At 37.7% G+C, this 26,303-nt stretch overlaps 1 protein-coding gene and 1 long non-coding RNA gene across 6 annotated transcripts; one reads left to right on the top strand and one right to left on the bottom strand.

Annotated features, from left to right (window-relative positions):
- LOC109704065 (disease resistance protein RGA2-like) lies at window positions 1-22,806 on the bottom strand. 2 transcript variants are annotated; one of them, XM_020224800.1, is made up of 5 exons: window positions 22,532-22,806; window positions 2,354-5,099; window positions 1,006-1,913; window positions 838-878; window positions 1-80 (listed from the first exon to the last, which is right to left on the bottom strand). In XM_020224800.1, the coding sequence occupies exons 2-3, from the start codon at window positions 5,051-5,053 to the stop codon at window positions 1,017-1,019; spliced, it is 3,597 nt and encodes a 1,198-aa protein (XP_020080389.1). In that variant the 5' UTR covers window positions 5,054-5,099; window positions 22,532-22,806; the 3' UTR covers window positions 1-80; window positions 838-878; window positions 1,006-1,016. The 2 variants fall into 2 exon arrangements, with proteins under 2 accessions (XP_020080389.1, XP_020080390.1); XM_020224801.1 differs by having other exon boundaries at window positions 1,006-1,910.
- On the top strand, window positions 17,539-19,550 carry LOC109704066. 4 transcript variants are annotated; one of them, XR_002214154.1, is made up of 5 exons: window positions 17,539-17,714; window positions 18,034-18,121; window positions 18,194-18,325; window positions 18,416-18,500; window positions 19,354-19,550. It is a non-coding gene; the product is annotated as an uncharacterized LOC109704066 (long non-coding RNA). The 4 variants fall into 4 exon arrangements; XR_002214155.1 differs by lacking the exon at window positions 17,539-17,714 and adding an exon at window positions 17,835-17,919; XR_002214156.1 differs by lacking the exons at window positions 17,539-17,714; window positions 18,034-18,121 and having other exon boundaries at window positions 18,128-18,325; window positions 18,419-18,500.
- Window positions 22,807-26,303: the final 3,497 nt, after the last annotated feature.

Raw genomic sequence — 26,303 nt, 5'->3', positions numbered from 1 at the left:
CTCTCATATTCCTTTTACAACGAGTCAGCCGAGCCTTATTGACAGAGCATCTACTAAATTTACTCCCAAATTGATACAACCTGCATTAAAAAAACATATAAACTTTAACAAAATTTGAATATAATTTATACCACTGAAATTAAGCTCACAAACTTAATTAATCAGGGTACTAATTATGCTGCTGAAAGAAAAAAGAAAAAAAAAGGTTTGAAACACATTCTAAACCAATGTTTAAACTAGGCTCAACAACTTTGATCATCAGATAGTAGACAAAACCAAACAAGCTCGATCACCAGGCTATGAGATTTGCTACTTGTGCAGGAATCAAACAGTAAATTAATTATTTTTAGGATAATTTCATCCATAAAGATTTTACATTAATTTGGCAATAGAAAAAAAGAAAAAAAAATGCAATGCATGCAGTAAGATTAAGGCACAGGGAGTCCTAAGCCTAAATACTGTATATGTTCCTGCACTGCCAAAATAGAATCTTGTTATATTCCTGAAAGAATTGAGAGAAATATATACATAGGAGTCTTATACAATTACTCGAACGCTTTTGTCGCGCGTCGTCTCTTAAGTTGTAACTCATCACCGGAGAACTAGTCCTATTTACTTTACAAAGCATGCAATTGCCATACGACTGTATTCATTACACCGTTTATCTTACAAGTCGACCAATCCGACCACCGAGCACCATGTATTAATTAATTATGAGGGGCAATTAGCGCTATATATGTTCCCTTATTATGTATCCAAATCGTATTAAAATAATTAAGGGTACAAAATATAAAAAAAAATTCTATTTAGGATGCATGCTAATTATTAAAAACGAACCTGGCTGCTCCTGCATTGTCCAGAAAGGCCAAGTAGTAGTCCTGTAACAAATGAGATAAAACTTGTTACGACCGAAGAACACCGAAATGAATTGCATTAATTGCAGAGAGTAGCATGGGTGATGAAGGGTGGTAAAGTAAGCATGCAATATATATGCATCATCATCACCTCCGCAAATGCTATTCAATCCTCACATCAGGGATGTGGGCAATCTTGGGCCAATCGGGGCCTATATTCTCTTGGCATTGCTCCTTCAACACGGGGTGACACCCGGTGATCTTTAGAGAATACAGTGAAGTAGGCAGATCTGGAAGTGACTGGATGAGATTAGCATCTTCCACAACCAAAACGTCGAGGGAGCACAGTTTTTTCATGCTGAGGGGTAGGGACAGAAGGGAGCGTGCATTCCATATGTGTAACTCTTTGAGGGTGGTGTGATTTTGTAGCCATCCCTCAGGTAAGGAGGTGAGTCGCGAAGCATCAGAGATAGTCAAATTGCTGATGGAGGAGAGACTTCTCAATGGCTCCAAGAGCAGGAGAGCGTGGTGGTCAATTGATAGATAATCAAGCTTCAAAAGGCAGTCCACTGCATTCTTTTTTTGGCCGAGATCGTTTGGGAACGGAGGTTGCTGCAGCAGGGCAACTTCAATTAGCTTGTCGCACCCGCTAATTGCTAAAGAACGGAGGGATACGAGAGCTTGTATCCCACCAAATGATGACAGTTCTTTGCAGTTGTGTATGGATAAGAGGTAAAGCATCGTCCATTGTGCACACACTTGTGCTGGGGGAAGGGATACTATCCTTGCACAATCGACTAATTCCAACCGAGTAAGAGAGGTTAAATTCGCTGACCACAGCAGTGGCGCCTCAAGCTCGCCACATGACCCAATACTGAGAACACCGAGTACAGAGGGCACTTGGATGTCCGAGATCCCACGTTTTGTCAACTTCGGGCAATCTCCTATGCACAGGGATATTATGGCATTGAATTTCCCAAAAAAATCTGTTGGAAAATATTCGAGCTTCTCACATTCTCCGATGACTAAACTTTCAAGAGCCTGAAAATGTTCTTGCTGCTGCAAGAAAGAAAAGATGTAAAAGATATGTTAAGTCCGAGCAACCACAGCTATGCAAATGCGAATTGGTGTTTTGATATAAGGGCAAACTTCAAATTGCTACCGTGTGATTTAACTCATTTTCACCTTGCCACCTTGCGGTTCAAAAAGTTTTACTTCGCCCTCCTGTTGTTTAATTTGTATTTCATCAAAAAAAATTCTATATAAAATAGAGTGGCATATTAAAAATGTTTTAAAAAAATTATAGGATAGCAAAGTGAAAAATGAACTAAACCAAAGGAGGCAAAGTGTAACTTTTTAAACCACGAGATAGACAAAAATAAAAATAGGCTAAACCACGGGGGGAAGGGGGCAAAGTGATACCTTTTGAAGTAAGGGGGGCAAGTGAAAATAATCTAAACCTCAGGAGAAATTTGAAGTTTATAAAATAAAGCACTTACATTGTTGTTTGCGTAATCCTGATTTATTGTTGGAAGAGCAGTCAATCCGACCTTTGAAATAAGCAATTGTCTTAGACTATAAGGCAGAGTAGGAATTTCCCTCAAATTAGGGCAGTCAATAATACTCATAGAATGAAGTTGAGGAAACATGCACTTATCATCAATTCCAATCCACTCCTCCAAGTTACGCATGTACCATAACTGTAACTTCTTCAATGATGGAAAGGCACATCTGCTGTTGCTTCCGAAGAATGAACAATCTATTTGCTTTATTGCATACAGTCCCATCAAGCATAGAGATTGGAGCGAAGAATACTGCCCGAGAGGGGGGAGGTGCTCCCATTGTTGACAGAACCTCAGTTCGATAGATGTCAAATTGATGAGCGACAGACCTGTCATCCAACATGGAGATTTAGCACCTTGGTATCGTGCAATGCACAGTTTATTGAGATTGATATGAGGGCAGAGGTTATCGAGGAGCTGCTCATCCGCCTCTGTGCAATTAGAGCGATCTACAGACCAGTCCAACGACAATGATTTGAGACATTCTTTCCCATTTAAATTGGCCTCAATGGCTTCTTCAGAACTCCTCACATTTTCAAGTTCATCAATACGCAGGTGACGAAGGTCCTTGAGGTTCTTCAGTTCACTGATTTTGTAACCATTCTCCTCTCGGACAATAAACTCCTGTAATTTGTGGATGAAGGGTAATTTGCTAATATAAGGAATATTTCTTATCACATGATTGGAAACATCAAATGAACGCAAATTGACCAAGTTGGTCAAGCCATCATATCCAATACTTCTGTTCTCAACGATCTGTTGTGGAAGTGATAGGTAGCGGAGGTGTATCAAGCTATCAAATGCACCAGGTGATTTACTAAAATCAAAATTGTTGCATAAGCTCAATAGGCGTAACTTTTCAAACCCTTTTATAACCTCGATAAATTCAGGTATATTATCCTCTTTAACAGAAGCAATTAGAGTGCGCACGTTCTTAAGAACGGAGATCTCTCTAATGGAAGGAACATTGAGTTTTTCAACAGATAAATGTCGAACAGTCAGTGGAATAGTAATTCTTGCATCATCCCTTCCTATTCTGATGCATTCTCCTCGAGAAACTGATTGTGCTAGGTCATGCAGTAGATCGTGCATAAAATATTGTTTAGTAATTTTCGACCCATTATTATAGGTTGTGCAAGTAAAGAATGATTTTCTTGTCAGAAGATTTAAATACTCCTTTCCCTTATCCTCTGGCCTTTGCCCGCCACAAATAGATTTCGGAATCAGACCCGAACCTATCCACATATTGACCAACTTTTTTCTCTTAAACGTATAATCCTGCGGAAATAAACTGCAATATCTAAAGCAGAGTTGTAAGTCTGTGGGTAAGTGATCGTAGCTTAATCTTAAAACTGCCATGATGTTGTCTTTTCCTTCTTGTAATTTCATCTTGTCTTCTTCCAGGATTTTCTTCCAATATTCATACTCCATGCAGTAGTTCAGCATTCCTCCTATGACTTCTATGGCCAATGGGCTTCCTCCAAGTTTCTTCACTATCTGCTCACCGATTAGCTGCAGGTTTCTATAATCATCAGGGTTCACACCGAGGAATGCATAATTATTGAAAAGCGACATACAGTCGCTCTCCTCCAACTCATTTAGATTTAATGATTCCCGTTTGCATTTCATCGCTTTTGCCGCCATATCCGCAACTGAATCCATCCGAGTTGTCAACAGGATCTTGCTTCCTCTCTGTCCGAATTTCAAAGGTTCAACCAATTGCTCCCACTCCATCGTTTTATCATCGTTCCAAACATCATCCAGTATGAGCAAAAACCTTTTTGATGTAACTTTTTGTTTAAGATCCTCATGGAGAGCCTCTAGACTAGTTGAGTGAGAGTAGTTTAATATCTTTCTTATTATCGCAGCTGCATCAAAGTCCAGAGAAACGCAGACCCACATAATCGAGTCGAAGTGCTCTCGCACTCTTTCATCGCTATAGACTAGTTTAGCAAGAGTGGTCTTCCCGAGCCCACCGATACCAACAATTGTATAAGCGGAGACATCAACATCGCCATCTCCCGGTTTGATCAGCCATTCAACTATTCGGTCCCTCTCCTTGTCTCGTCCGAGCACCTCACTTTTGATTACCGTGGAGCTTGTCTCTCGAGCTTTCATGATATCTTCGAGCTTCTGACGCTTGACACTAGGGCCATAAAACCCATTAACAAGTTGAAGGAATGGCCCCATATCGGCAACGGCCCTATCCAACCCCTTGACGGCCTCCCTCGACCGCTTCAGTGTGTCATTGCTAAAGAAATTAAAGACACTATTAAACTTTCTCTTCAAGTTAGATAGAAGACCACGCACCTCGCCATCTCGAGCCTCCTCTACAGTCTTCTTTAGCTTGGAGTAGTACTCCAACTCGTCGAGCACGTCCTCCGCGTTCTCCACGGCGTCTCTAAACTGCCACAGCCACGCATCCAGCGCCTTGTTCTCCACCATGTCCGGCGCACCGCCCTCGACCGCAGTCAAGACTGCCAGGACCTGCGGAAGGGCGTGCTGTAGCCGTTCGAGCTCGTCCTGCATGCCTCCGCGGAAGGGCGCCGGGTACACCTCAAGGTAGGAAAAGCATGTGCTGACAAGATTGCCGATGATCGCCGACGCCGCGGATTCGGCTATGAAAGGTAAAGCCATGATCGACTTTACCACCACTCAGGCGGCCAATTGATGAAACTCGATCCTGGAGTGCAGAAAATTGGAGAATGAGGAAAGAGAGAAGTCGAAACAATTATTAGCTGAGTAGATAGATAGATACAATCGCGCGCCGGCAAGCATCAAAGAAAGATCCACGCGCGAAGAGTAGTACTTTCTTGTATTCTTCTCGGAAGAGGGGAGGAAATAAAGTAAGGCTGCTTTATTTGACAACAAAAGCCCCCCACTAATTAAGTGGGTGTTTTCGTTTCCCTAATTTTTTTTAAAAAAAAAAATTGAAAACCAGTGTTTTTCGGGAAAAAAAATATAATTTTTATTTTTTAAATAGGGAAGACAATTTTCCGATAAAATTTAGAAACTAAACAAGCTAATTAAATAAAATAATAATAATAAATTCAGCTAGAAAATTATTTTCAAAAATATTTTCTCCGAAATCAAATACTAAATCAAAATATGCCCACTTTAATTCAGTAGCAAACAAGTTAAGCTTCGGGCATGTTTGGTTCGTCGGAAGTGTAGTATCGAAAGTGATACTTTTAAAAAGTGACGTCTTATCGGTTGTTTGGTTTACGAAAATAAGTATAAAAGTCATTTTACGAAAGTGGGCTGATAAAGTGAGTTATAGCTAAATCTCACTTTTTTTACTTCAGCTCAAAAAATTCGGAAGTCACCGAAAGTGAAGAACTTAGCTAAGAGGTTATATTTGGCCTTAACTTTAATATTTAAATTTATTTTTAAAGTTTAATTTCACTTTAAATTTGAATTAAAATTATGATCACATTTTGAATTTTATTTGTGAATTAAAATTCAACATAAAATTTTAAATTCAAATTTATGACTTTATATTTAAATTTAAATTTTATTTTTATTTAAAATTGAATTCTAGAATTTAAATTTAAATTTTAAATTTTAATCAAATTATTTTTAGTTAAGAACTTCAATTTGAAATTTGAATTCAAATTGTTCCAAGTATAAATTCAAATTATTGACTAAAATTTAAATTTAAAATTTAAATATATAAGTTAAAATTTAAGTTAAAATTTAAATTCAAATTTAAATTTCGTATTTACATTTAACTTCAATAATAAGTTTCAGTCTGAATTTGAGTTCAAATTATGAATTCAAATGTTCAATTCGAATTGTGATTTAAACTCATATTTTTAATTTAAATTTAAATATTAATTTAAATTGTGAATTCATATTTGAATTCAGAATTTAAGATCAAAGAGTGAATTAATATATGATTCAAATTATAAATTCAAATTTGAATAAATGTTCTAATTTTTGTGTTGAACTTTTATTTTAAAATTTAATTTCACTTATAAGTTATAACTTAAATTTTAAATTCAAATTGTAAATTAAATTTATGTCTTAAATTTTAATTATAAATTCAACTTAGATTTAAGTTTAAATTTAAATTTTAAAATATAACTTTGAATTCTAAATATTAATTTAAATTTAAAATTTTAATTTAAATTACAAGTATAAGTTGTTTGTTTACATTTTTACCTCTTTATATATAATTTAATAATAAAAAATATAAAATTATAGTTTTAATTTTAACCTTATAGCAACCAAACAATTGAACTGAAAAGTTACTTTTATAAAAGTGACTTTTCCACTTTGCTGACTTCCGAGTTACCAAACATGCCCGAATTCTTAAGACAAGCAGTTGTTTCAAATTTCTAACAGGCATATAGTTAGGACATACCAAAAAAAAAAAACTGGTGAGGAGTAATTTCTTGAATGCTTCTCAATTATTCATATTTGTCTGCCTTCTATGACAGCCCGTAGTTAGTTAATTCGGATTCGGCAAAAATTCGGTACGGATATAATTCGGATAAAATTCGTCTTTTAAGTTTTAAATTCGTTGAAAAATACGGCTAAAAAACGGATTCAGCAATTATTCGGATACGTGATTTATACAGATATTATACGTTCACCAATTAAAAATTCAGAATAAAAAATTCGGCTATATAATAAATATATAATAATTAATATACTATATATATTATTATTATAATTTTTATATATAGATTTAATATATTTAAAATTATAATAAATATATATTAATAATATATAAGAGTTATATATTTAGAAATATTAATAAATATTATATATATATTTCTATAATAAACATAAAAATATACTTTATAATAAATGAATATATATGATTTATAAATAAATAAATAAATAAATATATATTATATTATATTACTATTATATATATATAGTATATATATATATATATATATATATTTAGGCCGTTTTTTAGATTGGATTTCGAATATGATATATAGATATATATATAGAGAAGAGAAGAAGAGAGTTGAGGCTGAATACTATCGTAGCAAACCGGCACACTTTTGCCACCCTCATTTGTGTTTCGATGATGGAGCCTTCAAATCGACGATCGGCACCGTTGAAAAACATGATCTATATCAATTTGAAGGTATTTAGAAATTTTAAATTTCATACATTTTCCGATATATTGTTCTCTTTCATCTGCTAGTGTGACACATAAAATGAACGGCTGAAAAATAAATATTCTTAAAATATGATACGGAGTCTTGTAATAAGATCAAGGGTATAGATTTATTTTAATAGATTTAGAAGAATTTTCTAACAAAAATTCCAATGATTATGGATATCTGTACGCCGGTTACACGAGAAATGCCTCATATCGCATTAAATTACAAGATTTTGATACTCCTTTGATGGCAAATGATGTCGAAAGATTTGAAATTTGATTTCTAAACACTTAAGTGGTTAGATCATTTACCTAGTTAATGAAATGATTTCAAAATGTATAATTGTTTAACGGGCTGAAAATAAAATTCTATAAAGAAAGTGTGATTATAGCACATAAAGGGTTTCGAATCAGAAATATTGATCTTGTTATAGTAGTATAAAGAATTTTGTAATAAGAAAATTGTGCATCTGGATTTGCATACTTATCTACACCGTAAATCTTGAACAACGACAGTATATCGAACCATTAAAATTATTGATTTTTGAATCTTTCCGATCATAGGTAAATGGTATAAAAAATTGCAAAATTATTTCTAGAAACTTCAATCGCAGATCAAGTCTAGCGGAGCGATCGTCGATATGAAAGTCCCCATCATCGAAAACGGCTCAGGAGCACAAAGGGCTTTGTGCTCCTGAGATGCACACAAGAGCTACTCATTTGGAGCAGGACTGCTGTGCTCCAGGAGCACGGAGGCTTCCCTGCTCTGAGCCGTTTTTGGATGATTGGATTTTCGAATCGACGATCAGCTCATTAGACTTGATCTAGCGTATTTGAAGTTTCTAGAAAATAATTTTTGCAATTTGCATATCATTTATCCTAGCAATCAAAATGATTCAAAATCTATAATTTTTAACGGCTGAAATAAAATTCTATAAAAAGTGGTGATATAGACTAAAATTTTCGATTCAGAAATATTGATCTTGTTATAGTAGTATAAGAATTTTGTATCAAATCTATCTATTTTGAATATTTCTTACACGTTAAATTTGAAAATACAGATATAACCAGTTAAAAATTATTGATTTGAATTCTTTCGATCACTAGGTAAATGGTATCAAAAAATCGCAAAATTTATTTTCTAGAAAACTTCAAATGCGCTAGATCAAGTCTAGCGAAGGCGATCGTCGATTTGGAAGTCCATTCATCGAAAACGGCTTCAGGAGCACGGAGGCCTCCGTGCTCCTGAGAGCACACAAGACCTACTCATATAGAGCAGGACTTGCTGTGCTTCAGGATACGGAGGCCTCCGTGCTCTTAAGCCGTTTTTTATGATTGGATTTTCGAATCGACGATCGGCTCCGTTAACTTGATCTAGCATATTTGAAGTTTCTAGAAATAATTTTTGTATTTTCGATATCATTTACCAGCAATCGAAATGATTCAAAATCTATAATTTTTAACGGTTGAAAATAAAAATTCTATAAAAAGTGGTGATTTGCACTAAAATTTCGATCAAAAATATTGATCTTTGTTATAGATAGTATAAAAATTTTATATTCAAATTTAATCTGATTTGAATACTTTCATAGTCTTAAACTTGAAACGACAGATATCAACGTCGGCACGTTGAACATGATCGTTACACTAAAGTGTTAGAAACCAAATTTCAAATCTTTTCGACATCATTTGTCTAATGATCAAAGGGTTTCAAAATTTATAATTTTAATTGTCGATAAGCATGTTTTTTCGTTTAACGGCGTAAAGATATCCAATCAAATTGAATTTTTGTTAGAAAATTCTTTAAGGCTATTTAAAATAAGATCTATACTCTTGATCTTGATTAACAAGACTCCTATCATATTCTTTAAAGAATATTCATTTTCAGATCGGTTTATTTTTGTATGCACTCGATGGATTACTCAGATAGTGTAGAATACATTTACGCTCCGTGCTCAGATGACGAGCTTATTTTTACAGCAATGTTTTGGCTGTTCGACTGTCGGGGTGCAGTTGAGGTTGACGGTGGACCCGTTTGCTATTTTTGCTCGTGCCGAGAGCAGTGGGTTTGGTAATTAGACAGTTTGACCTTTTCGCTTTGATTATAGTCTGTGAGAGCTAATTGAGCTCGACAGAGATCACGTTTGGTGTACTTAATTGGGTAGGCCCACGGTCCCCATCCGGAGTTGGGCCTAGTGCTTGTGTATTGATGTCAGTTTGTCGCTGTTTGGACTTATCTCCACTGACGACTAGCGTGGTGGAAGTTAGTGTAGGTTGCGACAGGCGGAACGGATGTGTTATAGTCCCTAGTTAGATTGGATCAGGAATTGCATTTTTCTATAAATTGTTATTGTTGGATCATGATAGTATAGTGACTTATAGCTGTAGATTTGTTCAGCTTTCTTTACTATTTTACATACATCTGAGATTAGGTGGTGAGCGTTGAGTCGGATAGCGGTATTGGTTGCCTAGTGGTCATCTTCTTATTTATATTTTGATGATAACAAATAATCAAATTATTGACTAACTTTGTATTTTGAGTTTTGTGCTTTTAGATCTCCTATATTCAAAAAGGATTCAAGATGGGCAATATCCTGCCCAAGCTTCACCATTTGAAGCTATGCTTGCTTCCTTTGTCAATAGACAAACTCACTCTCTCTTTTCAATTTAATTAATATTATGCTTAGAGTGAGAAATTTTGAGCTAAGTTTAAACTATTCATTTTTATCCTTATAGATCACTTTAACAAATTTCTAACTTGGTGTTAGTGTGAATAGAAATTTTAAATATTCAAAAAACTGCTCAAATTCTGTGTTATCTGTCAAGTTGAAATTTCTGGACCTGTTCTGGGCGCCCTAAAGTGGATCGAATCTTATGAGACTTTTTGGATCTGCTGTTTGCTGTTCGGATGGTCCAGAAACGAACTCACCTTGATCTGGGCGCCCCGAAAATATGTTTAGGGCAGACGAAAATGATTTGATTGACACGGTTGCGTTTCAGCCAAAAAGTTTTGACCAGCGGCCGCACTGTTGAAGATCTGGGCGCCCACAAATTTTGTGACGGCCCAAATCCAATGGAAGCGGCGCGTGTCAGAAATGCTGTTCTCGAGATCTGGCGCGCCACAAACTTCTGACGGCCCAAATCCAGAGAAAGCGGCGCGTGTCAGAAAAGCTGTATCTGAGATCTGGGGCAACAAACTTTCTGACGGCCCGAATCCAGAGGCGAAAGCGGCGCGTGTCAGAAAAGCGATTCGCTCGTGATCTGGGCGCCCACAACTTTTGACGGCCCAGACCGCAAGTACCGAAAAAGCGGCCGCGCGTGGTCTGACAAGCAGCTGGGTGGCACAACTTCTGGGCGCCGGAACAGGTTCTGAGCGCTCGAAGTACAACGACAGAAGTGTGCCGAGGCTATAATAAATGGTATTGAGGCCGTTTCTCAGCAGCAACTTGATAGTTTATTTTGAGCTTAAAAATTCAGTTTCTAATACTTTAGCTCTCAATTTTTCTCTCTATTACTTAAGTGAAATTTGTAGTGAGATTTAACCTGTAGAAAAAGAGAAAAGCCAAGTCTGAAGCTTGAGAAGAGAAGGTGTTGGTGTGAAGGTTGGTGCTGCCCGCAAAAGATCATCTAGTGGAGATCCAACAATTCTTGTATTGAGAAGTTGGCGGGGACGTAGGCAAAGTACGAACCTCGAAACAAATCGATCGTGTGCTTTTCGAGTTTGCATTTTCCTTAAAATTCTCTCTTTTATTTCATCGGGTTTAATTGGTTTGATTATTTTGGATTTTTTATTTTAGAAACTAATTCACCCTCTCTAGGTTGTCATTTCGATCCTTCAATTGGTATCAGAGCGAGGTCTTACATTATTTAGATTTAAAATCTAAGTGAGAATGGATCACGAAAGAATATCGAAGGCAATCTATTGTTCGGCCACATTTTTTGATGGACCGATTTATCCTTTTTGGAACATTAGAATGAGAATATTCTTTCAATCTCTAGATTTTTGATATTTGGGATTTAATCGAAATTGGTTATATCGCATCCATCAAAATCAAGAGCGGAATGAATGAAGCCGAAAAATTTCGTTTTCAATTAATGTAAAGCTAGTCAATTCATTCCTTGGCTCATTAGTAGAGAGAGTTTTCACCGAATCTCTTACATTGCACAACGCTAAGGAGATTGGGACTAATTTAGAGTTACTCGATGAAGTACTTCTAGGGTGAGTAGGAAATCGCTAAAATAAGCATGCTTTATGTCATATTGATGAAACTATTCAAAATGGAGGAAAGCGGAGTCCCATTTCGATATGGTTCAAGCGAAGATTTACGTAATATTAAATAGTTTATGAAGCTGTTGAGGATAGAGGATTTTCCTCAATCGGACTTTGGTAAGAAAACTTCTCGAAGTTCTACAGAAGTCTGGATAGCTAAGGCTTTACGCCTATCCAAGAAGCTCATGGACTTGCGACAATAATAAAAATTGTATGAACTTGTTGGAGATCCACTCATGGCGCCATGAGACAACGCCTATAAGAATATGACAACGAAGCGGCTCCCGAGAAAAAGAAACCTTGACTTAAGGGCGAGTCGATTGGCTTCGGAAGTGAGATGATGGCGAATGAAGGTTCGCAGCGAAGGAAATCGCGGATGATTTTCAAAGTAGGCTCGATGACTATAATCAAGAAGCGCAAATTGAGGAGACCTAAACGAGACGGAGTTCAAGGTGAAGGATTCAAGGAAAAAGGTATCATTTGCACTATGCTAATAAACCGGAGTTTCATTTGAAAAGGTGAATGCACTTCTTCAAACCGAAACTTTTAAGAAAGACAAGTAAAAGAAAAGCCTGTCAGTGACTAAATTGTGGACGCCCCCGACGAAGTCTAGGCGATGTGAGAATCGGAAAAATGAAGTGGCAAATGTTGCCTGAGGAGCAAAGCTCAATCCTGTCTTATGGCTCTTGAAGATGAGGTAAATAAATTTAAGATTATTGATGATTTGTAGAAAGCTTTCTTTTCGTGTTATATGATGATCTTACGAAAGTTGGCCAAGATAACATCTCTCAGAAAGAAAATGCCTATATAGAGTATGGAGGATTAACAATCTTAAATTTTCGAATGTGCAAATCCTTCTTTTAATACTTGAAAAGATGAGACTCGTTTTACTCTACGAAGAGGTTAAGACAAGTAATGATACATGTTGATAGTTCATTGCAGTTGAAAATGAAGCATGTTAAAGAGAAGAAAGTTGAGGTTTAAATTGTAAGCCAGATTTTCGATTATGACAAAAACTTGAAAAACTTAGTGAAAGCCGAGACTGTCGGACGATCAGTGGGCGCTAACTTATCCCAAAACGCTGCAGCTGTTAGAAAACGCAACAATTCACTTAAAGAGTACAGAACAGCGGCCACGCGGTCTCGATTGCCTGACGTCGCGCCACCTAGCCTCACGGCCACGTATCGAACATGACTCGTCGCACCCCAGCCTCTCAAATACATTGTGAAACATGACTCGGCCCATGGCTCCGCCAAGGGGCAGGATGTTGCGCCATTTTAAGCCAAAATCCCCCCCTCCAGACCTGCGACACATTTGCAAAGCGATGCAGGAAGTCGAACCCGTGACCTCTTGGGCTCTGGACAGACTTGTCGGATCGTTTGTGGCGTAACTATTGAATCCAAAGCTGAGCTGTTAGAAATACGCAGACAATTTTGCTTGAAAGCGTACAGAAACAGCGCTACGGAGTATCAGATGTGACTCGGCCACCTTAGGCTCACGCACTCGGTCGAACGATGACGGACCCCAGGCCTTACGTTCATTTCGGAACATGACTCGGCTCCACGGGATGCTCCAGCACAGCGGAGTAGATGTAGTCATTTTAGCCAACACCAAAGACTCAAGGTATAGCTTAGTGAACTAAGAAACTCTTTGAAGAAATTTCGTTGTGTAAGGAACCAAGGTATAAATATTGCATGCTTGAAAATCAAGTTGTAAACTTCAAAAAGTTTGGGATGAGGTTATGTTCCTAATCCAACTGATATTAAGTTACAAGAAGGGCTAAAGAAAGGTTTTGTGTTAAAAGTACAAATTCAAAACACCATCGTTTGCATTGTTCCTATTGTAAATATTAAAGGACATTCATGACTTTCTCTTCGTAAATATAAGAGAAATCCTAAATTAACCAAATTTGGGTGTGTGAAAGGTTCATCTGAACTCAAGCCAAGCTCACTTGGGTCACCTTACAGATTAAAACGTGGATTTGTTTTAGTAGGTTTGTGGTCTCAAATCAAAGTTGCAGTTGACAAATGAGTACTTAGATAGGGGATGCTCAAGACAATGACTTGGGATCAACCAAGTTTAAATCAATTGAAATGAAAGCACGGAGGATTTGTCACATTTGAGAGACTAACACTAGAGGAAAGATCATTGGAATCGGCGACAATCGGTGATGAAAAGGTTAACATTTGCCAATGTTCTTTAAGTGTGATGCGTCTTAAAACTGGTAATTTACTAGGCATTAGGTCAATTATGTGACAAAGGCTATATTTGCTAAAGTTTTGAAGCATTCTCATTGTCGCATTTCATTATCTTCTACAAATGGATTGGTAGTTTTTGATGGGTTTGTTACGATCCAAGAATGTTTATACCGTATGATGTTAGGAAAATTCATCATGAAAGGAGAAAAATGCTTTTCGTGTTCAAACTACGATCTTGGCTTGGCATAGAAAAAAAAGACAAGTTATAAACCTAGCACAGTGTGTATAGATTCTCTTTCGTAAATTTCTAAGAAGAAAACTTTGTAAGAAGGTTTACCTAAATAGACTTATGCAAAGGTTGAGATTTGTAATACTTGTGTCAAGCTAAACAATGTAAATCATCGTTGGTTTAGAATCCAAAATATTTGTTTCCTACAACTTAGGCCTTTAGAATTTGATTCATTATGCGATTCTTTGGACCAATTGAATGTTTCTAGTCTTGGTGGAAGCAACTTATGTTTTCGTTAATTGTTTGATGAATTACTCAAGATTTACTTGGACTTTGATTTTTTAAGACACGAAGTATATGGACTTTTAGAATCCTTCAAAGACTTTGTCTATGTAGTTCAGAATGGAAAGAATGTATAATTGTTCAACAATTAGAAGGATCATGGTGGTGAATTCAGAAATCATAATTTTTGAAGAGTTTGTGCAGATGAATTGGAATAGAACATTCAGAGGATTTGCGTAGCTGCTCGAGACACGCTCAACAGAATTGGGTCTTGACGCAAAAATAAGACCATCTTCTCAAGGAAATTGCTAGATCTATGTTAATTGAGGGGATGTTGCTAAATACTTTTGGGGCCGAAAGCGTAAACACGGCTTGCTATATTAGTGAATGTGTTCTAATCTCGACCAATTCTTGCAGAAAACTCTTATCGAATTTATGGACAATAATAGAAGCCTAATATTTGGTTATTCAAAATCTTTGTGTTGTAATGTTTTCAATTTAAACAAAAAAACAGTTGTGAAAGTTTCGATACTAAATCCGATGAAGCCTATATTCTGGTTATTCCGCTCTACTAGTAAAGTAGGTTATCGAGTGTATCAATCGTACAACATTATAATAATAGAGAAAGTATTGACAATATTCTTTTTGAAGCAGGAATCTCAAGTGGGAAGGAAATTTCTATTGAAGATGACTTTCTTGACTTTGGGAGCTAAATATAAACTCCACACTCAAGAAGTTGAACAATCTAAGGAAAGTAGCAGAGTTCATTTCAAAAAGGATTAGAACCACTCCTTTATTAAATGTGTTGAAAAATCTTTGCATACTTATCATCCAAGGATCTTATCTGTGGAGATCCAGTCAAAATGTTCAAAAGACTAAGACTCCTGCTCTGTAAATTACTTTGTGAACACTATGGCTTTCATATCTCAAAATTTGAACTAAAAATTTTGCTTTTGAGCTGGAGCAATGATAGTAAAATTGGTCATTGCGGATGCAGAAGAACTTAACATTTGAGAGGAAGGCCAAGTTTGAACACTTGTGGAAGGAAGGGCAAGTGTGCATACCGTTATGGCCTATAGTGGGTCTTCCGAAACAAGCGAGATAAATCGGTGTTGTTGGGGGGCGTGTGAGAACCAGGCTTAGACTAGTGGCCAGGGGGATTCAACAAATGAAGGAAATTGATTTTGAATTGAAACATTTGCACGGTTACTCGACTGAGCGTATATTCGAATTCTTGTGGAATTTGCCTACTTACATGATTCAAAGCTATTTCAAAATGGATGTTAAAAAGTGCTTTGGAATGGATATATTTCGCAAGAAGTTTAGTGTGAAGAACCACCGGGTTTTGGAAAAACAATAACTTTCTCGGATCGACGATTGTTAAACTTTCAAAACACTTTAGTGTTAACAAAGTCCTTAGAGCTGTGGTATATAGAGACTTAGCACTTTTTCTTACTTCAAATATATTCTCAAGAGGAACAAATGTTGCACCCAAATTTATCAAATTAAGGACAAGATTTTCTCATTGTAACAATCTTATGAATTCATAATTTGCGTGCAACTATGAATTTTCTTTGGAAAAATTCTCTAGCTAATACAAATGAAGTTTGAATGGCATGCATGGCGCGAGACTCTCATTCTTCCTTGGACTACAAGTTTAAACAAGAATGAAGGATGGGAATTATTATAAATCACGCAAGGGTATGCGCCAAAGATCTAATCAAAAGATTTAGGCTTCGGAAGCTGTCAAAATACAAATCACGTCCAATGAAGGTGCTTACAACGTAAACTTGCAAGGACGGAAAAAGGTAAGGATAGTTGGATATCAATCTGTTACGAGGTATGATTGGTGATTTACTTATCTTACCGCCAAGGTAGGCCGGGACATTATGTTTAGCGTGTTTTTATGTTGCTCGTTTCAGCAGCTCAAACTAAGGGAGTCCTACACCTAGTTGCGCGGTAAAGAGAATTCTTAGAATGTTAAGGAACTCTCTAAACTTAGGATTTATGGTATCCCAAGGGCACTAATTTTAATCTCATTGGCTTTTCGGATGCCGACTTTGCCGGGTGCAAAGTTGATCGGAAAAGTACAAGTGGGACTTGTCAATTTCTTGGTCACTCCTTAGTCTCATGGTCTTCGAAAAAGCAAAATTCGGTTGCACTTTCAACCGCCGAAGCCGAGTATATTGCGGCAGGTTGTTGTTGTGCACAAGTTTTATAGATGAAACAAATCCTTGAGGACTTTGGAGTACATCAAAAACAAGTTCCAATCAAATGTGATAATACTAGTGCCATCAACATATCTAAAAATCCTATTCAACATTCTAGAACTAAACACATTGAAATTAGACATCATTTTATTAGAGATCATATTCAAAAGGGAGATGTCATTATAGACTTTGTGGACACTCATAATCAATTAGCGGACATTTTCACTAAACCACTTTGTGAGGATAGGTTTACTCAACTTAGAAGAGAATTAGGAATGATTGATTTATATGCTTGATTTTCTTTGTTTTGATTGACTGGTATTTTGTTTCATTTTGCCTCGGATTTTTTTTTGTTTTATCAGAAACTCTTTTTGCACTTTGCAATTTTTGGACGAAATTTTTCGGTCGCCCGAAAATTCCGACCGCCCAGTTCGGCCTTATGAGAGTTTCTGGCAGCTAGAACCATTTTTTGTGATTTGCAATTCGGAGATTTCCTGTAGTGACCTAGAACTGCACCTAAGGCTTGTCGACGGCTCTGGTGAGCGTCGGGACAAGTCCGGGTCGCGTTGGCGCGAAATGGACGCCAAACGGGCCTTGTGGGAACGCGAGGGCAGCTTGAAATCTGAAGGTCTGTGAAATAGCAGATTTTCAGTGAGCTGTACCGGTACACTGTAGCAGGTATGGTGCAGATTGACTTTTTACCTCTCTTGTCTTGTCACCACTCCACCCTCTTACCTCTTATACTGCAGAGTGAGAGAGAGTGAGGGCTTCTCCATCTTCTCCTTCCTCTTCTTCTGCTGCTGCTGCTGTGCTACTCCTCCTCCTCCCTTGAGCTAGCAAGAAGTAGAGGAGCTTGGTGAAGGTGCGATCTTCGTCGACGACGCGCCGAGGAGCGTTTCCGGCGACGTGACGCTGCGAGGAAGCCAGGCGTGCGTGCGGGACCGCCGTCCTCGACTCAGCGACGGGCCTAGGACATTTCGAGAGGTGAGTTGGCCGTCGACATCCCTCCGTTTACTTCGAATTGCTTCATTTTCGCACCTTGCTGCTGCTGCTGCTGACTGCAGCGTCGACCCGCAGAGTTTTGACTCGTATTCCGCGCAGGAGCCTCGGAACGTGACGCGACTTGATTCGTTGGAACCGAGACTTCGAGACGAATCCATAGGATCCTTACTTGTCCGATTTGGAGAAGGTTTGCTCTGTCGAAATCCCTTTTTACTAGGCTGCTGTTTGCGGAGCAGACTCTGAAGTGCTGATTGCTGATTCCAGCATCGACCCGCCGTGTTTTACCTAGCTCTCTGTGTAGGAGTGTCGAAACGCGACGAAATTTGATGTGCTAGATTCGCGACTTCGAGACGAAGATTCTGAGCCCAATATCGTGATTTTTGGAGCAGGTTTGCCCTGTCGAACCCTAGTTTTACTAGGCTGCTGTTTGCCGAGCAGATTTCAGAGATGCTGTTTCGCAGGTTCCAGCGTCGACGTTTCGTATTCTGGCCCGTTCTCTGCGTAGGAGCGTCGGAATTCAGCGAAACCTGGGCCATTGGATTCGTGACTTCGAGACGAAGCTTCAGAACCCTTGTTTGCTGAATTTGGATAAGGTTAGCTTGGTCGGATTTAATGTTTTCTTCGCTGCTGTTTTCTGGGCAGATTTCGTGATTTTGAGTGTAATTGGGTTTACTTCTTCGCAGCAGGAGAACCGGGGACTTCGACGGACCAGCGAGGGATCAATTTGGATCCGGGCCACTTTCTTCGCTGCCAGGAGTTGCTTGAGAGGTGGGTTCATCGGTTTTTGCCTCTAAGTACATATTAGTCGACTTGTATGCTTTGTTCGTTGAACACTAAATGAGGTAGCTCAAATTCATGGATTAGTATATTAAAAACCTGAATTGGGAGCATGCTTAGTGAGTGATGATAATTGATACTTGTTGGACTTGGATTTGACTTAGGAGAAAACCCCGAATTGATCGTCATTTACATACACTGCCGGATTTAGCTCTAGGAGCCGTGTTGCATTGTATCGTCGTGGGCTTTGTGCGATGGATACCCAGGATAGTGTAGCTTGTGTTTGTGCTCGTGCTGGGACGCCGAGCTTATACTAGCTGAGTGTAGACTGTTACGGGGTGTCGGGCGCCGTCGGGGCAGGCGGTGGGCCCCAAAGTCGGTTTTGGTTACTTGGGTTTGGCTGGTTAGGGCCTGATTGAGCTCGACAGAGCTACGCTGCATACTCGGCTGGGTAGCTCCCCCGAGTGCCACTCCGGAGTTAGGCTTTGTGCTTTCGCGTCGGTGTCGGGTAGTGCAGGTTGGACTTGCTCTCCACTGAGGTTTAGAGTGGGGGTAGCTGTGCAGTCACAACCGGGCACGGGACGGGTGCGTTCACAGTCCCAGGGACGGGTGCGTTCACAGTCCCCTTCGGATTGGGTCTGGTTGACTTGAGTCTATAGGTGTTAGTTCTGGGCATGATAGCATAGCGACTTGTAGCTGTAGAGAGTTTCCAGCTTCATTTTCTTCTATCTTGCTTACCCTGTAGACTTAGTGGGTGGACCGATGTTGTTTAGGGCGGCACCCACTGAGGACTACTTGCTTTTATAGTAGTTCTCACGCCCTCTTTCTTCCACCGATGTTGCAGGGCCTTCTGTTTCGGCTGCTGCTCCTTCTGAGGCGGACCGCGGGAAAGGCGTGGCGAGTTAGAGCCTACCCTCCGAGTACAGTGCTAGAGGACTCCCGCTGCAGGTAGTGACAGTTTTTGTTCGGGCGCTTTTGTACATACAGTTGAACTCGCTGGAGCGAGTAGTGTTCTTTTGTATCCGTGGCTGATGTAGGTATTTTAAGTTTGTTATTACTACCTGCTTGTTTATTGTTTACTTCAGCTCTATACTACTGCTTGTAGTATTATGTATTTATACAGGTTCAGCTACGCTTCGTATACCGGAGAAATTCTCTTGTACACGGCGGATTTGTCGGCGTGCCCGGGGGACTGTGCAGCCCGGGGCGTGACATTTCTGGTCGCCCGAAAATTTTCGGGCGCCCGAAACCGGCGTTGCCCGCGACAGCCTATCGACCGAAATAACGGGTTATCGGGTTTCGGATCCGGGCGACCAGTTCGGTTCGCACTCGCGCCCGAAAATTCGCTTTGACCGCCCAGTCTCCTTTTATGCTTTTTTTTGTGATGACAAAGGGGGAGAACTTGATATGTGATATATTTTATTATGCTATGCTTGTGGTTTATTATGCTATGATTATCTTTTATTATGCTATATGATTATGCTATGCTTATTTTCTTGCGATATATGCTAGGCCCATAATTGTGTTATATGCTTGTTAAAATATATGCATATATTTAGGGGGAGTATTCTACTCTTTTGCTCTATACTTATCTGGATATTATATCACATTATTTGTCATCATCAAAAAGGGGGAGATTGTTGGCTTAGTGGCCCTAATCTTCTATTAGATTTTGATGATAACAAATAATCACAATTATTGGACTAACTTTGTATTTTGAGTTTTGTGCTTTAGATCTCCCTATATTCAAAAAGGATTCAAGATGGGCAATATCCTAGCACCAAGCTTCACCACTTGAAGCTATGCTTGCTTCCTTTGTCAAATAGACAAACTCACTCTCTCTTTTCTTAATTTAATTAATATTATGCTTAGAGTGAGAAATTTTGAGCTAAGTTTAAACTATTCATTTTTATCACCTTATAGATCACTTAAACAAATTTCTAACTTGTGATTAGGTGAATAGAAATTTTAAATATTCAAAAACTGCTCAAATTCTGTGTTCTGTCAAGTTGAAATTTCTGGACCCTGTTCTGGGCGCCCTAAAGTGGATCCGAATCTTATGAGACTTTTTGGATCTGCCTGTTTGCTGTTCGGATGGTCCAGAAACGACCTCACTTGATCTGGGCGCCCGAAAATATGTTTAGGGCGACCGAAAATGATTTGACTTGACAGGTTGCGTTTCAGCCCAAAAAGTTCTGACACAGGCGGCGCGCACTGTTGAAGATCTGGGCGCCCACAAATTTCTGACGGCCCAAATCCAGTGGAAGCGGCGCGTGTCAGAAATGCTGTTCCTCGAGATCTGGGCGCCCACAAACTTCTGACGACCCAAATCCAGAGAAAGCGGCGCGTGTCAGAAAAGCTGTCCATCGAGATCTGGGCGCCCACAAACTTTCTGACGGCCCGAATCCAGAGGAAGCGGCGCGTGTCAGAAAAGCTGTCGCTCGTGATCTGGGCGCCCACAACTTTTGACGGCCCAGACACGCAAAGTCCGAAAAAGCGGCGCGCGTGGTCTGACAAGCAGCTGGCGTGCACAACTTCTGGGCGCCCGGAAACAAGTTCTGGGCGCCCGAAAGTACAACCGACAGAAGTTGCCCGAGGCTATAAATAGATGGTATTGAGGCCTTTCTCAGCAGCAACTTGATAGTTCATTTTGAGCTTAAAAATTCAGTGTTTCTAATACTCTTAGCTCTCAATTCTCTCTCTATACTTAAGTGAAATTTGTAGTGAGATTTAACCTTGTAAAAAGAGAGAAAGCAAAGTCTTGAAGCTTGAAAGAAGAAGGTGTTGGTGTGAAGGCTTGGTGCTTGCCCGCAAAAACATCTAGTGGAGATCCAACATTCTCTAGTATTGAGAAGTTGGCGGGGACGTAGGCAAAGTGCCGAACCTCGAAACAAATCGATCGTGTGCTTTTCGAGTTTGCATTTCCTTAAACTTCTCTCTTTTATTTGCATCGGGTTTTTAATTGGTTTGATTATTTGGATTTTTATTTTAGAAACCTAATTCACCCCCCTCTTAGGTTGTCATTTCGATCCTCAATTGGTATCCGAGTGAGGTCTCACATTCTTTAGATTGTAGTCTAAGTTCTCATGGCATCCAGTTGGTAGACTTTTTGTAGGGCCTTCTGTTGTTCGGCTGCTGTTTTTTGCTGGGACTGATTATCGTTTTTGGAAGGTTATAATGCTAGTTATTGCTTTCAATCTCTAGTTTTGCTGCATATTTAGAGGAGTGCCTACTACAGGTAGTTGTTATTTTTGGGTTCTTTTACATCTAGATGTTGTAACTGGCATGGAGCCGAGTGATTTTGTTTTCCATTATGCTATGTATGTATAGTGAACCTCTGTTGTTTTTATATGTCTTTCTTTTTAGCAGCTCTATACTACTGGTGTAGTGTTGTATGATTACAGGTACAGCTATCGCTTCGTATACAAGAAAAATTTCTATGTATACGGCTGGTCTGTTTGCGTGCCCAGGGTAACGAGTAATCCGGGGCATGACAAATAAATTCAGCTAGAAAATTATTTTCAAAAATATTTTTTCAGAAATCAAACACTAAATCAAAATATGCCCACTTTAATTCAGTAGCAAGCAAGTTAAGCTTATTGAGACAAGCAGTTGTTTCAAATTTCTAACAAGCATATAGACCGACCGTTCCTAGCGCAAGTGGCAAAGGGCTTGGTGGTTGATACTCGAGGTTATAAGTTCAAATCCTAATTATTTCACATTTCTAGCTAAGTTTATTTCTAAATGAAATAAACGAAAAGGGTAGCGTGCTATTTATCTCTCTCAAAAAAAAAAAAAAAAAAAAAAAAAGAATGACTCAATCAACTGCTACATACTCTAAACCAAATTTCCTTTTCAAAACTTGATTAATTGCTGGGGTGAATCCCATCTGGCGTAGATTCATTCGAAGATGTTGCTGTCGGAATAAGAACAGATGCTCCTCTTTTTTCGGGTCAAGAGCTGAATAATTGATGCCNTCTCAAAAAAAAAAAAAAAAAAAAAAACATATAGCTAGGACATACCAAAAAGGAAAAACTGGGGAGGAGTAATTTCTTGAATGCTTCTCCGAAGAGGGGAGGAAATGAAATGGAAGTGTTTCGTCAAGAAGACTTGCAGGTCAAGCCATAATCCTCGATGATCGCCGACGCCGCCAATTCAGCTATGAAAGGTAAAGCCATATAATCCTCCAGATAATTAATAAGCTCAGACCACAGCTACTTCACCACCGCTTAGGCAATTCATCAAACACTTGGAGTGCCAAAAAGATAGAGAATGTGAAAAGAGCGACGCTGAAAACATTCACTCTCACTTATTAGGTAATGTATAAACACAGGTGGTATATATGGTATCTCTCTTTACGCAAAAAAATTAACTGCATGTAGAAAAGGAATAGAGAAGACTTACAGGTCAAATTTGGCTGCCTTCTATGACAGCCAACAGCCAACAGCCAACCAAACTCAATTATTGCTGACATAGGCGTCTGTCCGGCCCCACTCCACTCCACACCCTTTCCGAGGGAGAAATTATTGTCTGCATAGCCAATAATAAAGGCTTATATATCACGCGAGGGGAAAATGTACAAAGAGCCTCTGAACTTTAATTAACTCTTTCCTAATGATTTTGGTTGTTGATATAATCATTCCACATCATTTAGTTAAATTTATTTCTAAATAAAATAAACGAAACGGATGGCATGCTATCTATTTAAAAAAAAAAAAAAAAAACTCCACCAAAACAATAGTGTATATATATATATATATGATAAATAGCAATATGAATGAGTTTAGACGGTATGATGAAAAGAGCAATATGAATGAAATATTTAGAGCTTAGAATATTAGATATTCATTTTATGAGTTTAGACGGTAAAGAAAAATTCTACCCAAAGTTCAGAAATTAACAGTGTAATAAAATTTACAAAAAAAACTACTTAATGCTATTGTAAAAATATTTTAAGCCTTAGAAATTTTCATACATTGTATGTTTATTGGGATAGATGACATATACTAGATTGGGTTTTGGCCATACAAAATTTACAAAGTAGTCACAAGGGAAATTATTGCCTACATATTTATAAGTACATCATATACATGCTATGTGTCGCATACATCTCATTTCCAAACTTTTGTGATAGAGATCTTAAGATTAAAACTAAGACTAAAATACAGAAAACTCTTATAAAAATACTCACCTTTTCTTTTTTTTTTTAATGATTTATAAACAATCTACGTTTTGCCTCTAAAAATTTCAGATATTTTTAAGAGAATTACAATGTTATTGAAGTGGGTGAAATGACAAAACTACCGTTACTCAATTCTACGGAAAAAAATTTAGTTTTGTTATATATTTTTAAGAATATATCCAGTCATAAATTAAAAGAAAGAGATGGGACAGTAATAGAATTCTGTCGGCGGAGACTATATAAGTACATCAACTTGAAACTTTGAGGCATAAAATATATAAATTTTTAAAAGTTAGAAGGAGAAAGAAAAAAGATGAATTTATTTTTAAAAGTCAGAAGGAGAAAGAGAAAAGACGAATATTTACAGGAAATTTTTTTATATTAGTTTAAATTTAATCTAGTATTTGACCGATGCATTATAGGTAGTCACTGATTTTTTATTTTACTTGATGTTACATAAATATATATTTTTTATAAATCTTGTAATTTTTTTATATATAATCCCTTTATTGTTGTAGATATTAATTGAATTGGGCTTGGATTTTAAAAAGTTACGCATTGAAAAATTACATAGAAGTAATTACATAAGGGAATTAATTATTGGCTGCATCTTTTGTATTTAAATATCAAATCACTACAACGGAATTAGGTTATAGAAACACATGTTTGGGACACTTTTGTGTAAGTGTTCAATTTATGCCAAAATTTAAAGAAAAATCTAATAATGCCTAAATATAAAGCCCAATCCAACCAAAAATAAAAAGTTACTCTACTCAACCTACCTCACCCAGCTCATTTGGCCAGATTACAAATAGAAAAGAATAAAAAAAGAAAAATCGATTACGATCTCCCATTCTCCTCTAACTCAATCCACTGAAATCCTAGTCAAAGAGCCCTTCCCTCTCGTCCTCCTCTGTCACCGCAGCCAACGAGGGAGAGTTCCGGCGGTTGCTAAATGCTTAAATAAGTGTTGATAAATTAGCAGCACTTTTTTAGATTATAGCAACACTGTTTAACTGTCACTATATACCTAGCAACCCCACATATAGCAACACTTTTTAAAAGTGTCGGTAATTTAGCCAGCAGTACTTTTTTTGACCTGTACCGATATTTAAAAGTGCCGCTATAGATCATTTTTTTTATAGTAAATGTATATAAATAAATAAATAAATAAATTTGACACCGATTTCTTATAAATCAAATAAACTTTTATCCTTTTTCTGCCTCTAAATCTCAAGGCTACTCCGTATCTACATGATTTAATTTTCATTTCACCAAAAAAAAATTGTGTTCAATGGGATGGTAAAGTAAAAAATTTTGAAAATAATTATAGAATTACAAAGTAAAAAATACGCTAAACTATAGAATAATTAAATATAATTTTTTGAACAATAGAACGATAATATAAAAATAAGTTAAACCACAAGGAGGCAATTTGAAGTTTACCCTTTTCAAAAAATCACAATTTTTCCAGTATAGGCTCTTTAGATATTTTAGATCAAACATATGGGATCATATACTGGTGCGGTGCACATATATGTGTACACTGGGTACAGGCAATTGTTTCTCAGTGCATATAATGTGTGGTGTTTGGTTACACAAAAAAACTACTAAAAATAATTTTATTTTATTGAAGCATTAAATTATAGAAAAGAAATAGGTAGCACGCTACTCGCTTCGTTTATTTCATTTAGAAATAAATTCAAACATAAGGCTAAATTACACTTTGATGCTCAAACTATACACTTTAGTTCTCGAATTTTCTCAAGTTTTCGCTCGAATTGTAACATGCGTGACAAGTCCTCGAATTTTAATTCGGCGCAATTTTTGACTTGGGCTATGCAGCGCGTAATATTTTAATCTCAAACTTTAATTAGTTGCAATTTCTCATTGGTTGGAGCCAAAATTTCTTGTATGCTTCTTGGATGAGGGGAGGAAATAGAATGGAAGTTTCGTAGAGAAGACTTACAAGAGTCAAAGTGCAGGAAGTTTTTCCACACTCCTAAACAAATTCCAAACAAAATTTTCCACACTTCAAGACAAATTCTAAACAAATTTTTCCACACTTCAAGACAAAGTCTAAACAAATATCTAAAATTTTATTTGAAAATGAATTCAAACGGTGGATCTATTTAATACTAAATGAATATCGTTTTGATAAAGATATACAAGCGAAAACTCAACTGATTTAGATTGAGATATGGATTTTGTATTCTCGGTCTCAACGAGAGTGAGACTGTAGATCACCTATTTATGGGATGTGACTTTCTCATAGCTCTACTAGAGGGTTTTAATATCCCCAATAAGCTAGCTCTTCGTATTTGTAATACTGCCACTTTGCTCTGGGATGGGAGCCGGCATAAAATGGAGTGCTGGGCGGGAGGGAATTAGCGACAATTGCCACAATGTGGTGGGTCGTTTGGTTGGAGCAGAATAGAAGAATTTTTCAGAATTCTAATCGAATTGTAGGTGGTTTAGTGACCGAGATACGCTCGCTTAGAAACACCTGAAATCTTTTTATCGTACGATAGTAAAGTAAGTAAACTTTCTACTTGAGTCGATGTTAAACTCCGTCGAACCGTAGACAAAAAATCCCTTTTTTTTTCATCGTT

The sequence above is a fragment of the Ananas comosus genome, unplaced genomic scaffold (genome assembly GCF_001540865.1).
Source record: "Ananas comosus cultivar F153 unplaced genomic scaffold, ASM154086v1, whole genome shotgun sequence".
Taxonomy (NCBI): domain Eukaryota; kingdom Viridiplantae; phylum Streptophyta; class Magnoliopsida; order Poales; family Bromeliaceae; genus Ananas; species Ananas comosus.
Note: the sequence above shows the minus strand (reverse complement) of the source record. Positions and strands in the feature narration are given on the sequence as shown.

Bases quoted from the DNA above. Each gene is read 5' to 3' on its own strand.
- LOC109704065 (XM_020224800.1), bottom strand. From the start codon at position 5,053: ATGGCTTTACCTTTCATAGCCGAATCCGCGGCGTCGGCGATCATCGGC. The intron at 1,914-2,353 runs GTAAGTGCTTTA...TCTTTCTTGCAG, and splicing joins AGGATTACGCAAACAACAAT to CAGCAAGAACATTTTCAGGC.